The sequence below is a fragment of the Ursus arctos genome, unplaced genomic scaffold, assembly GCF_023065955.2.
Source record: "Ursus arctos isolate Adak ecotype North America unplaced genomic scaffold, UrsArc2.0 scaffold_8, whole genome shotgun sequence".
Classification (NCBI taxonomy): Eukaryota; Metazoa; Chordata; class Mammalia; order Carnivora; family Ursidae; genus Ursus; species Ursus arctos.
This window is the reverse complement of record NW_026623100.1, coordinates 7,946,382-7,960,827: the sequence shown is the minus strand read 5'-3', so window position 1 is coordinate 7,960,827 and position 14,446 is coordinate 7,946,382. Positions and strand designations below refer to the sequence as shown.

The window sequence follows — 14,446 nt, the reverse complement described above, 5'->3', positions numbered from 1 at the left end:
AAGTGTTTGTACAAAAGCTACAAATTATTTTGCAATATTAACGAATATCAAAATTTATTAATTGGTTAATTACCACTTAAAAAGGTTTTTTTAAGAAAAATTTTACATTTAAAATTCCCAAAAAATGATTTTTCTTTTCTTTTTTAAATTGAGGGATTTTTGGTTTCCTTTTCAATTTTTTTGTTGTGTTGTTTTGGTTTAGTTTTGGTAATTACTTAATGGTGAAATTAAATGAAAGGCACATTTTCATTTCGTTTATTTTTCCTCCACTTGGAATTTGCTTCCTCTGAATATTTTCTTGCTTCCTACCAGTCTTTGTTTCCTACTGTTCCATTTGTAGACCATTGTTTGATTTCTTTGAGCTTATTTTCCTGATACTCACATTATCTCAGCAAAATGCTTTGTATGTCCCTTGCCACGAAGCTTCAGTCCAAACATCATTTGAATGTTATAGAAGCGTAGAAAGGCTGTTTGTCCTGGCTCCTTTGATGCCGTTGACTAAATTTTCTCTATCCTATTGGATCAGTGGAGGGCAGAGAAGAATCAGAGATGGGAGTAGTGATAGTAAAGTTCACCTCAGTAGGACTGCTCTAAAAATATGTTTTGGTAGGGAGATCTTTTTTCTTCTCATATTTTCGATAATATAATTGCTATGTTTTTCTACCCAAAGGTTCCTGTGAGGACAACATCTCGTTCCCCTGTTCTGTCCCGTCGGGATTCCCCACTGCAAGGCAGTGGACAGCAAAATAGCCAAGCAGGTCAAAGAAACTCCACCAGGTAAGAGAAAAGGGAAGCTTAAAAACAGGTTTACTGCACAGCCTATTACTTCATGTTTGTTTTCATAAAAATGTTCATAAACATGGTACTGAGGTGAAGAGATGGTCACTTTATAAAAGAAAAACTGCCAGAAAATCCATTATCGTGAATAACTGCAAACTGGTCTTTAGTGAAAAGAGTCTGAATCCAGTTGTGTATTTTAGCACTTCTAAAATGAAAACTCCCTGGCTCTGCAAGAGCAAGTGGATGGAACAGCAGGGAAGGCAGGGGAGAGATTAAGAGAACTGGAATCTGAAGGAGCGTATCATCTAAAGGATGTCCCAAGTGCTTAGGATCAGTACAGAAATCACAAACAGGCTACTAAAGAAAAGTCAGCGGTTGACTTACAGTCTGTATTAAACTAGTGAATTAACCAAATAATATTTTTAGGTTGTAGAGCTGTGTATTATACAGTTGCTGTTAGCCACATGAAGCTACTTAAATTTGAATTTAATTTCATTAAAATTCAATAAAATTTAAAGTTGATTTCCTTAGCTACGCTAGTCACATTTCATGTGCTCAGTAGCCACATGCAGGCACAGCGACCATGTTATTAGCAGTCAGCTATAGAACATTTTCATCCTGTCAAGTGATTTCCATTGGCCAGTGCCATCCTAGGGGAAGGAAGGAAGCACTGTGTTGATTATTTTGTACTTAATCATCACTGAACCGCTGAAATTTGCCTTCTGCACATGGAGCCTTGATCTAACTTGGAGCACAAAGATGGATGGCAGACCAGAAGCTGCAGAGAGCCTTCTTAGTCCTTAAATGATCAGGGTGCACCGTGGGATTCTCCTGTGACTGAGCCTGTGTATTAACTGTGATCTAGCAAACTTGTGCTCGGGGTGTGTCCATGTCTGGGGACCATCATAGCCCATGCTCTCTGTCACGTTTCTGACTCAGCGCACACAAAGGAGTATGCTGCGTGAATGTCGGCTCTTAAAGGCATTGATGGACAGTGAGAGCAACAGCCTGTTGCACACACAACAGTGTGTGATTATATAAGTGGAATTGTTTTATGATAAGAAACTGAGTTTATAGCTGTGACAGGAATAGTAACACTTTTAAACTGAACAGTAGCATTTCCTGTCAGTCATGAGGAAGATTTGGGGTCTGGCTAATGGTAGCCTGTTATTTAACATTTTTGATTTAAGCTTATTTGAGATACTTCATATACCCAAAATTAGTGTAACGTGTGTCAACTACAATTTAAAAAAGGATATCTGAGATAAAATCCATGAATGATGTCATTATAACTTTTGATAAATTTAATGTTGAATGCTGTTTGTAGGCCATTTTTTCTCATTATATCTACATTTCAAAGACATTGGTGGACACATCATGCATCTGTTTATAATTTGATACTACATCTTGGGATAATGCATTAGCTGTTCTCTCTTCTTTTCTAACAGCAGTATTGAGCCCAGGCTGCTGTGGGAGAGAGTGGAGAAGCTGGTGCCCAGGCCTGGCAGTGGCAGCTCCTCGGGGTCCAGCAACTCAGGATCCCAGCCTGGGTCCCACCCTGGGTCTCAGAGTGGCTCTGGGGAGCGCTTCAGAGTGAGATGTAGGACACCTTTGCTTTTCCCTTTCCCCACTAACTATATTGGGCTATATGATCAGTATATTGGAGATCCTTTTCAATCATGTAAAAAGGCCTGTGGTTTTTTTCACAGCTGCATATTACAAAACAGTGTTTCAGGGCAGGGTGCTAATGATACCATAATTTTAATAAAACAGTTCACTTTTGAGAGCTTACACATGCCTAGTACTGTGAGCACTTTATATGCATTATCTCATTTAATCCTTAAAAGAACCTCATGAGAGAGAGATGTATTGTGTCTCCATTTTACAAATTAAAGCAACTGCAGTTTAGTGAGGTTAAGTAATTTGTCCAAGGTGATTAGCTAAATGTCCAAGCTGAGATTTGAACCCACTTCTTTCATATAGACTCCCGTCAGTGCTGTCATCATTATTGGTTATTTTAACCCTCAAAGTAATAAGCTAATGAAATTTCCTCTATTATATTATTGGGGCGCCTGGGTAGCGCAGTCGTTAGGCGTCTGCCTTCGGCTCAGAGCGTAATCCCGGTGTTCCGGGATCGAGTCCCACATCGGGCTCCTCTGCTGGGAGCCTGCTTCTTCCTCTCCCACTCCCCTGCTTGTGTTCCCTCTCTCGCTGGCTGTCTCTCTGTCACATAAATAAATAAAATCTTAAAAAAAGAAAAAAAAAGAAAATTTCCTCTATTATATTATTGACATAGTGTAACAAGGTATTGTGAATACATGTTAAGCAGAGTCAGATCTGCCTGTGGAGATTGCTTTGAGTGGGGCTACCAGAAGTGGGCGGGAGGGAAGGGGAAAGAAACAAAGGCTAGGTGGGCTAGGTCAGATTTGTGACACACTTCTCTTTGTTTATCTGTTTCTGCCTTTGTTGTCTTTCTTGAATTTCACAGCATCATCCAAATCTGAAGGCTCTCCGTCTCAGCGCCTAGAAAATGCAGTGAAAAAGCCTGAAGAAAAGAAAGAAGTTTTCAGACCTCTCAAACCTGCTGTAAGAATTATACAAAACCAGTTTTACTTATTCTAAGCTTGAGTGAGATCTTTCTATTAAAAATACATAGTCAAGAGGCCTGCAGTCCCAAACACTGATTTGAGGAATTAGGAAGAATGCCATGTCCTGAGGCACATTTGTGCACACCCCACCTCACTGTTGTAGTCATTTTTTTTTTTAAAGTACAGAAGAGAGAAAAGCCTTTTTATTTTTATCTCTTTGCTCAGCATTAATCTTGACATAGTCTTGATAAGTTGGGCATTTGCAAAACTGGCTTTTAGAGTGAATTTTTCTTCTCCAACTCACCTATTATTTAAATTCTGCCTTTTGGTACTGGGAGTGAGTGACTCCCTCATACTTGGCCTTGAATCTTTGTTGTATTAACTGATCGTGTAACTGTGCCCATGGTGGGATTGTAAGCCTTTTGGAATTTTGATTTCCTGCTTAAATTGATTCCTGTCCTTCCCTTCACTCCCCTTCTTTCTCCCATGCTTCCTTGCGCTGTGCATTCTTCATCACTGATGGCTTCTCCGGCTCAATGAAACTGCTCCTGTGCTGAAGGGCGAAGTGGTAAGCCCCGTCTCTGGAAAATGCCGCAGCAGAGCAGCATTCCACTTGCCTCTTGAGCTTATTAGCTTGTAGTCCATCTACATTTCCTTTCCTCCCTCAACTTGCCTTTTCTTTTCTAGAATTCAAAAGTTCTAAGCTTCTGCTTTATCTTTTTTAACATAGACTTTGCTGCATATATTTATTCTTATTACGTAGAACTTCTATAAATATCCTCTTAAAAAGTCACAGTTGTAATCATGAAATAGTAAGACTGAAGGTCCGATACACCGTTATTTCAGAGGCTCAAGCTCAAAGAAGAGCAACATATTCTTAACTGTGAAGAAAGAAACTCCTTTGGAAGTGCTAAAAAGAAAAAGGAAAAATGACTACATAGCCTGCTTTAAAAAGGGGAAAAAAAAAAGTCATTACTTTCAAATATAATTCCCAAGTAGAAACCTTGGACTTCTGCATGAAAGTGTAGAGTATAAATAATAATCACACTTGAAAATTATATGCGGATAATTGAGTATTAAAATAGCTCCATATGAGCACTGTATGTTAAATGCAAATAATGAATCATGGAACACTACATCAAAAACTAAGGATGTGCTCTACAGTGACTAACAATAAAAATTAAAAAAAAAAAAATAGCTCCATATGGAAGAATCATGGGAAATGAAGCTCCTTTTGAATAATGTCTTTTAAAGTAGATTTCCTTTCTGTCTGATGTGCATATTTGTTGGCAGTGTTGCAGGAAAACGTGGGTCAGGTGGTGCCAGGGAAGTGCCTCACCTCCTGCCCACAGCAACACACGCTGCGTCTGCTTTCTCACTTCCTGTGGCATGGACCTTCTTAGGAATGTGGCAAGTTGTTAACACTCCGTGAAGTCAGATATGAATAGTATACTCACTTTTTCACTTTTCGTAGGTCTGAAATTGTTAAAATAAAAGGTGGAGTTAAAAATAACAAGTTCACCAAAGAAAAACTTTCAGTCAGCCCAATTTAACTAGAATCTTTCTTTCTGGATAATCTCTTTGAAAGAAGACTTTGTTACATAGGCAGAACTCCCAAGGATTTTCCCTCACAATGTTTGTAGACCTAGAATTTTATGTTAGGGTTTTTAAAAAGCACTATTAGCCTATCATAAGCAGATTATGTGTTTTTTTTTTTAAAGAGTTTATTGATTTATTTGACAGAGAGAGAGACAGCCAGCGAGAGAGGAACATAAGTGGGGGGAGTGGGAGAGGAAGAAGCAGGCTCCCAGCAGAGGAGCCCGACGTGGGGCTCGATCCCAGAACTCTGGGATCACGCCCTGAGCCGAAGGCAGACGCTTAACTACTGAGCCACCCAGGCGCCCCAAGCAGATTATGTTTTTTAATTGTTGTGAGATTTGAACTATGTACAACATCTTTAGCTTTTTATTTTTCCCCCTATCTTTTTACATTTTTTGGTCTTTTCTATCAAAAGCTTTAAGAGCTCACCTTCTTATGATACTGGTAAATACAGAATAGTTTTACAAAATGGATGTTGTGGCTATTTCATCAATAGTTAAAATGAAGAATGTCTCATGATTTGCTGTTTTCTTCCCACTGCCCCCGCGCATGCCCCTTTGTCTTACTCTCTTTTTTGTCCTGTGTGTTAGGATCTGACTGCACTGGCCAAAGAGCTACGAGCAGTGGAAGATGTGCGACCACCACACAAAGTGACAGACTACTCCTCATCCAGTGAGGAGTCAGGGACAACAGATGAGGAAGACGATGACGTAGAACAAGAAGGGGCGGAGGAAACCACCTCTGGACCAGAGGACACCAGAGCAGCGTCAGTCCTTGGTGTATTTTAGAGAGGCTGAGAGTGTCTCCACTGAACTTTCTTTCCATTTTAGAACCAGTTTTTTCTAAACCTATCCTGATTGAATGAACATTTAAGATTGAGTTCTCCTAGGTTCAGCAGCAGGCAGCCTTCGTGTTCTTCCCCCTTCCCTTTGTGTGCACATGTGTGTCAGTGCTTCTCCCCAGTACCCCAGCGTATTTTATTTTTTCTTTTTAATTTGAGGATATGACAAAAGGGAAATTTCAGTTTGGTTTCACCCCATTAAGCATGAGAATTCATTCTAGATGTTTTTGCTCAAAAGCAAACTATACTGGCAGAAAGTTCTTTGTTGAAGGGGAAGAGCTAAGAGCATTTGTTTTTTTTTTGTTTGTTTTTTTGGTTTTTTTTTTTTGAGGAAAATCTGTCTGTAGCCTGACCTCATCTTAGGCTTTTGGGAAGGTGAAGAACCTAAACAGGATGATCTCAACTCATGGAATGATAGCCATTCACTTCTGAATTTTGTCTCAATAGGTCATCTCTGAATTTGAGCAATGGTGAAACAGAATCAGTGAAAACCATGATTGTCCATGATGACGTAGAAAGTGAGCCAGCCATGACCCCATCCAAGGAGGGCACTCTCATCGTCCGCCAGGTACCTGTGTCTTCTCTTTGTTGTTAGAGGCAGAGCTTCTCCTGTAGTCATTAACCCACTTGCTCATTCACTCACTCATGCTGTTTCTACATCATCATCTGTTTTCATGTTAACAAGATCCAGAGGGTAGAGTGTCGGGGGCCAGGGAGGCAGGTATGTGCTGCATGCCAAGAAGGTAGCTAAGCGGTCTTCCACCCCACATTGCTGCTCCTCTGCATGTTTTGCGGCAGCCCTCATTCGAGCACCACGCTGATTCTCACAGTCTGTGTCTGAGTGGTAGAAAAGCCGCAGGGAGTCCCTGGAGCAGGCTTGCAGAGCGAGGCAGCGGAGCCCGGCCTGGAGCAGAGCAGCCACGGACGCTGTGCGGAGAGCTCCCAGCTCTGAGTGTCCGCAGTGCTGCAGCAGGAGCAGCCCTTAGGCAGGAGCAGTGGAAGAGCGGATGAGCCTCATCAGTCACAGGAGGGCCTCGTGGAGCAGGAGGGTTGGGAGGTCTCTCTTGCGTGTTCTAAAACGTTAGTTTCCTCACTTGTTGAATATTAAATGTGTACCACCCTGATGTGCTCAGTTCGGATCACTCAGCTTTACAACTGTCTTTTCGTCTCTTAGCTTAGAAGACAGAGAAGTGATGCACTTCCCATGACATAGAACAGGCGCCTTTCTAGTGTTTTGGACTTTTCCTGAGTGTGTTTCATGCAATGGCAATGCATTCGGATGGAAAGTGGGAAGAACGTGGAAAAGACCAGGATTCAAAGAAGCGACAGGGTACTCTCTAGAGCTTTAGACAGGAAGATTTTTAAAGAATAAAAAAAAAAGGCGAGTGGTTTTGGTAACAACAGCTAGTGTGGCAGATAAACCAGGTTGGGCAGTCACGCTCAAGTCCCGTGGCCACCAGAGGAGGTACTTTGAATTCTGTTGGCTCATTCGAGGCATTCGGTGAGGAAGTGTGAACAATTCCGACCAGTTTCCTGTGGTCTTTCCTTGATAATTTAACAGAGTTTGAAAAGTCACACAGCACCTCGAAGTCAGTTATCAGTAGGGTCATAGGGAATTTCAGCAGCGCTTGAGCGAGACGAGTGTGCCTGTTTTTTCTACAGAGTACAGTTGACCAAAAGCGCGCCAGCCATCATGAGAGCAATGGCTTTGCCGGTCGCATTCACCTCTTGCCAGATCTCTTACAGCAAAGCCATTCCTCCTCCACTTCCTCCACCTCCTCCTCCCCATCCTCCAGCCAGCCGACACCCACCATGTCCCCACAGACACCCCAGGACAAGCTCACTACTAATGAGGTATGTCTCGCACCAAGCTGGCTGCTTTCCTAGGGTTCGACCAGCACTGCCTAGTAGCTAGTTTGCAGAGGAGACTTTTCCCACGCCCCTCCCCCCTTCCTCCCCACCCGCTTTCTTCTGTCACCTACCCTTCTCCCCAACCCCAAGTAACATGTTTCAGATCTGCATACAAATCCCGTAACCCTAGATCAATGTCCCTCCAACTTGCCAGTTCACTGTTTACTTTTCTCTAGATAAGTGTAGTTGCATGGCTTTCTTTATTCAGTTTATTTTTTTAAAAGTCTAAATGAAATGATTGCTGTGTTCTCAGATCCATTATGTATTTGGCATGAAATTCTTGTAGTCGTTTGTGGAATCTGCCTTTTTCATTCTTTTATCTGACAAATAAAATACAGAAAAATTTGGTTATGCAGACCTGGCCTTACCTGGACACACTCGTTACCCTCTACAGGAATCTCCTTCAAACAGGGCTGGATTGCTTTTTGTTTTTGATGGGGGGAGATTGTTGGTTGGTTAATCATTTGTTTTCACCAACCCTGTTAAAAGGACTTCTTTCCTTGAAATTCACAATCACTCAGAGTTTAAGAAAAGGCCAAATGATTTTCAGGGGAATCTAGGAAATTAGGATGCTAAGAAGAGCAAAGGTCTGAGCATGCTTTTAATTTAAAATTTGGAGTGGGAAATCCTGTGTGCTCGTTTGAAGGCTTGGCTGTGGTGCTCAGTCTGGGTGCTCGGTGGGTGATGCTTTGCTCTTTAGAACAAGATTATGCCCCCAGTGCAGTGACAGAGTCCACCTTGAGCACCCTGTACTGCATTACACACGTGGTTTGATTTCTTGGGAGGTTTGGTTTAAATGCATCTGCCTAACAGTTGAAGGAGGTTGAAAGTGGCACGTAGCTTCAGCCAATCTTGTTAATGTAAACATTTAATGGCCAGCCTGTCTCTACCTGCTCCTATTTTAGTTCCCTTTTTAGAAAGACTCAGAGTAATCCTCTCCCCCCGAGGAGCAAGGGCAAGTCAACTGCTTCTAAGGTGGGCTTGCATAAGGTTGGCCATTGGATGGACTGGCCGTTGGTCATAGCACAGGGTGGGAAGCTTGCCAGCAGGTGGCTATGTCAAGTGGAAGGGAGAGAGCCTGGGAGCCTAGGTGGGCTCGGGTTCTAGGACATGGTGACTTTTAGCTGCCCATGGAGGGCGGGAAAGGTCTCAGGACTAAAAAACACTTGATCAGAAGTGTTCTTTTTTCTCCAGTGATATATCCCACCTACACTCACATTTCTCCTTATATTTATATTTAAACTTGGCTCCATTTTGCTCTAATGTACAGCATTTACTATAACCCTTAACTCACTAAACTGGCAAGTTTATTTTTCTGTTTGTTTTGTTTTTAATTGTCATTACATTTCCACTTAACAATTTGTTTCACTTTCTTTGTGTTGTTTTTTTTATTTTTGTCTTAAGTTACACTATTAACCAAAACACTAGTGCTCCTCAAAGAGCAAAAGTATGTGCCATATCTTGTCATTTGCACCTTTCACTAATGAGCCCCTGTTCGATATGGGTTTACTGATGATGCACCTGAAACGGTGGTAGCCAAAGCTTCTGTAGCTTTCTGGCAAGAGGCTCATGTTAAAATGAATAATACAAAGTAAAGATTGGCCAATATTCCAGCAGAGGTTAATTGGCCTTTTTTGGGCAGAAGAGTAAATTCAGAAATTGACGAACTGAGATAGACATTTCAAACCTCCTTTAGGAGTTTTTATTATAATTATTTATTAAAAAAAAAAAAAAAACAACTAGGAGCACGAAGTACAGATTTTGTTGGTAGCTCGAAGCATTCCTATCTTAGATGAGCAGTATTTCTGAGAAGAGATGTAGCTCTTTTGGTGGTTCCAGGTTGAACAGCCTGTTGGTGGGGTGTGTTGTGCACATGCAGAGGCACCCCTGAGAGCATCTGGGGGGAATGATGTAGGAGGGATAGGGCTTCCTAGTGGGAAACCGTGCAATACAGAAGTGGATTGAAATGTTTTATGTTCATCTTTTTAATGTCATTTGTATTAATAAAATTGAAATTTACATTGCAGACTCAGTCCGCTAGTAGCACACTCCAGAAACACAAATCTTCCTCCTCCTTTACACCTTTTATAGACCCCAGATTACTACAGATTTCTCCATCTAGTGGGACAACAGTGACTTCTGTGGGTAAGTAAACTAGCAACAAGAAAGCAGCTGTCAAACAGGACTCGGTCACTTTGTGTTGCTCTTTCTGGTGGCTTAGGCATGGCATGGTGGTTGTTTGCAGGCACAGACCTTGGATACAGAAACATCCATCCCGCTTGCATTGCCTTATTTGCAATGAGCTGCATAGTCAGTTTCCTTTTTCCATATACATTTCTTACAAATTTCTTTTCCTTGACAAAGAGTTGGTTATAACATAGGAATATTTACTTGAGGTGTAGCAGGGGAGGGAGGCAGGTGCCGTGTTTGTGTGTGCAGAAAATAATTTCAAGTGTACTGTGTTCTAGTGGGATTTTCCTGTGATGGAATGAGACCAGAAGCCATAAGGCAAGATCCTACCCGGAAGGGCTCAGTGGTCAATGTGAATCCAACCAACACTAGGCCACAGAGTGACACCCCAGAGATTCGTAAATATAAGAAGAGATTTAACTCCGAGATTCTGTGTGCTGCCTTGTGGGGTAGGTATCTTACTGCTACTCTGACGTCATCTTTTTATTTTCCTGAAGGGTGGACTGGTCTTTTAGAGAAGGTACTATTTAAGACAGTTTGGGGATTTCGTAAAGAGTTGTTGACAGGTAAGTTGGAAGACTTCCTTGATGCCCGCCCTTGTTACCTTCTCCTGCAGAATCATGCAGGTGCGTGTGTGGGCTTGCATTTGTTTCAGCCACCGAATAATGGAAGGAAGGACTAATCTCCCATTCCTTCACAGAAAGAAAAACGTAAACAGATGAGAAAGACATTTGATTTGCTCCTTATTTATAGGGAGAATGAAGAAGTGTGTTGGATTGCTTTTTAAATGTTTCTGTTGAACATTTTTTCCTTGCTCTTCATGACTTGGGCCTATCATGGAAACGAGGCTTTCAAAATCAGTTTGCCATGGGCCACAGTGTGCAGAAGGAGACTGTGGCGCCGCCTTTCCCTCTTCCATCTCCATGGTGTTGGTGCAGCCTCTTCACAGCTTACGACAGCACAAGAGGCTATGCCTGGAGACGCCACCACGCGAGGACTCTGTCCTCTCTCATTCTGAGGCTGGATTCTCTGTCACCCCTGGGCCATCACCTTCCTTACTCCCACAGATAGACCCTGCTCTTGACCTTACCTTGTCTTCCAGTCCCACACTTTGTTCTTGTTCTCCTCCTGCCTAAACCCCGAAATCAGCTGTTTTTAGCAGGGACCCTGTTTCTAGTTTGTTTCTTCCTCCCTTGACAGTGAAAGCGCAAGTAGACAGAAGACGTGCAGTCCATTTTGGTTTGAGTACACAGCACATTGACCTCAATGTGTTGTTTGTTAAGAGTGTTCGTGATGACCTCTGCATCCCCAGTGACCAAATCAGCCCTCCTGTCCACGCCCACCTTACCCCTCGCTCGCCGCCCCCAACCTTGCTCAGCCTCAAGACTTGAGGCTGACGTGAGGGCCCCAGCATTCACCTCCTGAACCTCGAGATGTTCCTCATTCCTGTTGTTGAAGAGGGGGTCTCGTTAACTTGTTAAAAGTTCTTCCTCATCCACCTTTTATTCCTTCATCTGTCCGTTGACTTCTCTCCTGCTCCTTTCCCAAGCTCCCACTCGGCCATCTCCCAAGGGGTTCAGGAGAGTCTTCTCCCCTTTGCAGACACACCTACTTTCTCTTTCACTCTTTGGGTTCTGGATTTTGGTCCGTGTCACCACTGAGTATCTTAAGTCCCCTAATGATCATAAGGCCTTTCCTGTATTAATCTCTTAGGCAAAGGTAACAGTAGCCACTTTGAGGGGATTACTGGGATCACGTAAGGCAGCTGTCACAACGTTGTCACCGCATGGCACTGTGAAGTGTTGCTCTGTGAATGCCAGTTGTGATCTCATCACGGGGCTGAATTCCATCATGTTTGTTCTTTCTGAAGTCCCTTTGTGGGGGGAGTATATATCATCAAAATTCATTACACTATATTTCATACAGAAATTATGTTAAGTAAGTTAATTCTTTGGAAATTGCTGAAGTAATTTTTATCTAGAATGTTTGTACTTGGTAGCCGTCTTACACTGACTTTATATTCCTCTCCTGTCCTGCAAAGTGCTGGACCCCATTTTGTGCCATTAAATGATTTTTTAACTAAAATCCTTTTTCCTGATTAACTTCTCTAATACCTCAGAGAAGAGAGTATCTTGAGCTTGTGTTTTTTAAAATGCAGTGGAACTTTCCATTTTATGAGTATGTGGAAAGGAAAGATAGGCAGATGACTTAAAGTTGAAATCTGTTTCTGTAAATTGATATATTTGAATTGTTCCGTGGCTTGGGGCACATCGGTGGTAGGTTTCCTTAAACTGCCTGTGATAGCTAAGCTAAAAGGTAAGTTAAAAAAATAAGCCTTTTAAGTTAAGTTTAAAAATAAGCCTTTCAAAGACTTGGACCTAGAAACGTTAAAACATGTACTGTGAGAGTGGTAGACCGACAAGGGGAGAAAATTTAGAGGGCACTACAGTATTACTTTGAAATGGTGACGCATTTAAGGTCTGATGACCAGCCTCAAGCATTCTTTTTTAATCATGTTCCATAACTGACTTTTGTTTTCTGAGTTGCTATATATTTATTATATATATATATATATAAATTTTTTTAAAAGATTTTATTTATTTATTTGACAGAGAGAGAGACAGCCAGCGAGAGAGGGAACACAAGCAGGGGGAGTGGGAAAGGAAGAAGCAGGCTCCCAGCAGAGCAGGGAGCCCGTTGCAGAGCTCAATCCCAGGACCCTGGGATCGTGCCCTGAGCCGAAGGCAGACGCTTAACGACTAAGCCACCCAGGCGCCCCTATTTATTATATTTTTGTAATAAGACTGTTTTCCCATTTGCAGCCAGGATTATTTTAACACATATTTTGACAATCATTGTTCCCACTCTCTTTTTTTTTTTTAAATCTCTACACCCATCGTGGGGCTCAAACCTACAACTCTGAGGTCAAGAGTCACATGCTCTACCAACTGAGCCAGCCAGGCACCTCTGTTCCCACTTTTGATAGTAAACTGTCTTCATTTTACTATAGAGCTTTGCCTGTAATATCTTCATAGAATTTAGTTAGTTAGTTAGTTAGTTAGTTCAATTAGCCATCATAGAATTTAAAGGAAACTTTAAATCACATGTTTATAGAGCTCTTAGCCATTTTTCCTATCAACCTACACCAGATTCCTGTGAATACAATTGTATTGCCTAGTACAGCTTACCTTTGAGCAATTAGCATTTAAAGTTTAATTATATCTAACAGTTGAAAGGTTTAAAAAGCATATTTATAGGGGCGCCTGGGTGGCGCAGTCATTAAGCGTCTGCCTTCAGCTCAGGGTGTGATCCCGGAGTTCTGGGATCGAGCCCCATATCGGGCTTCTCCACTAGGAGCCTGCTTCTTCCTCTCCTGCTCCCCCTGCTTGTGTTCCCTCTCTTGCTGGCTGTCTCTCTCTGTCAAATAAATAAATAAAATCTTAAAAAAAAAAAAAAAAGCATATTTATAAAAGGTTATTGCATCATGCAGCTTAATTTTTTTCATAGGCCTATAATTTCCAAGGTGGTTATTTTCCAGTGACTGTCAATATTCCTTTGACTGCTAACACTCAGTACTTTACAAAATTACCCAGTTCTTAGAAATATATAATGAATTACAAGGAGTGTAAGTGCCAAAATATATGCATTTTTTGTGTTCATGAATAGATTTTTTTCAGCTTTGTCTTTTATTCCTTTATTAATTCATTACTGTAAAACCTTGATTGATGTTTGGATAGATGTTTGGATGCTATTTATTTTTGGAAACCACAAATAATGTAAGATTTCAAAGGGTCATACTTCTGGTAGTTATTACCAGGTTCTTGATGTGTATTTTCTCAGCTACTTGATATTGAAGATTGGGAAAATACTGAAATACTACATGAAATGGAACCTTTAGAATGGACTCTATCTGTAAGCAACTCTGTCAGTTAACGTTTTATTTTTCTGCTTCAGGTAACTGTGAAGCTAGTTAGAATTATCTCACCTGGGTATATGGAGGGAAAACCCTAAGAATAATGTCCTATTATAGTTCTACATTTGATAGGGAGGTAGTCACTACAAAATGGCCAACCTCAAAAGTAAAATGATATGAAAACGAGTGGAGTATTACATAGGAATTAATTTCTCTTACAGTGATGATAAATGAGTTTTTAAATTGGACAGCAGTTTTTTTCTTAGCATTCAGTCATTATCTGATGTGTATGATATTTCTATTAAAAAAGTACTTTTTCGTGGAAAACATGATGGCCTGTAAGTCTTAAAATTAAGTGTAAGCCTGTGAGCCCCAGTTCAAAGCCACAGTGTTACCTGTTGAATAAAATAGCTGCACTGGCTATTACGATAACCACTAGTCTCATGTGGCTATTTAAACTTCAGTGAATTAAAATAGAAAATTGAGTTCTTCAGTTGCTCTAGCCATGTTTCACATGCTCAGTAGTCACATGTGGCCATTGGCTAACACGCTGGACATCCAGGTACAAAATCTGTTGGACAAGGCTGGTCTGGATGGCACATTCTAAAAATCTTAATTATAGGT

General features: G+C 41.3%; 1 protein-coding gene across 50 annotated transcripts in view; it reads left to right on the top strand.

The window, feature by feature from the left end:
* The window catches only part of MAP4K4 (mitogen-activated protein kinase kinase kinase kinase 4), a 188,889-nt gene that overhangs the window by 153,851 nt on the left and 20,592 nt on the right, over positions 1-14,446 (top strand). For 18 of the 50 annotated variants that reach the window (XM_057309045.1, XM_057309049.1, XM_057309047.1 and 15 more), the window contains 8 exons: positions 671-777; positions 2,229-2,380; positions 3,269-3,366; positions 5,558-5,733; positions 6,256-6,376; positions 7,471-7,662; positions 9,747-9,864; positions 10,188-10,358. In XM_057309045.1, coding sequence (XP_057165028.1) covers positions 671-777; positions 2,229-2,380; positions 3,269-3,366; positions 5,558-5,733; positions 6,256-6,376; positions 7,471-7,662; positions 9,747-9,864; positions 10,188-10,358 — 1,135 coding nt within the window. The remainder of the gene's footprint in view (positions 1-670; positions 778-2,228; positions 2,381-3,268; positions 3,367-5,557; positions 5,734-6,255; positions 6,377-7,470; positions 7,663-9,746; positions 9,865-10,187; positions 10,359-14,446) is intronic. The other 32 variants (XM_057309046.1, XM_057309044.1, XM_057309055.1 and 29 more) reach the window with 3 other exon arrangements.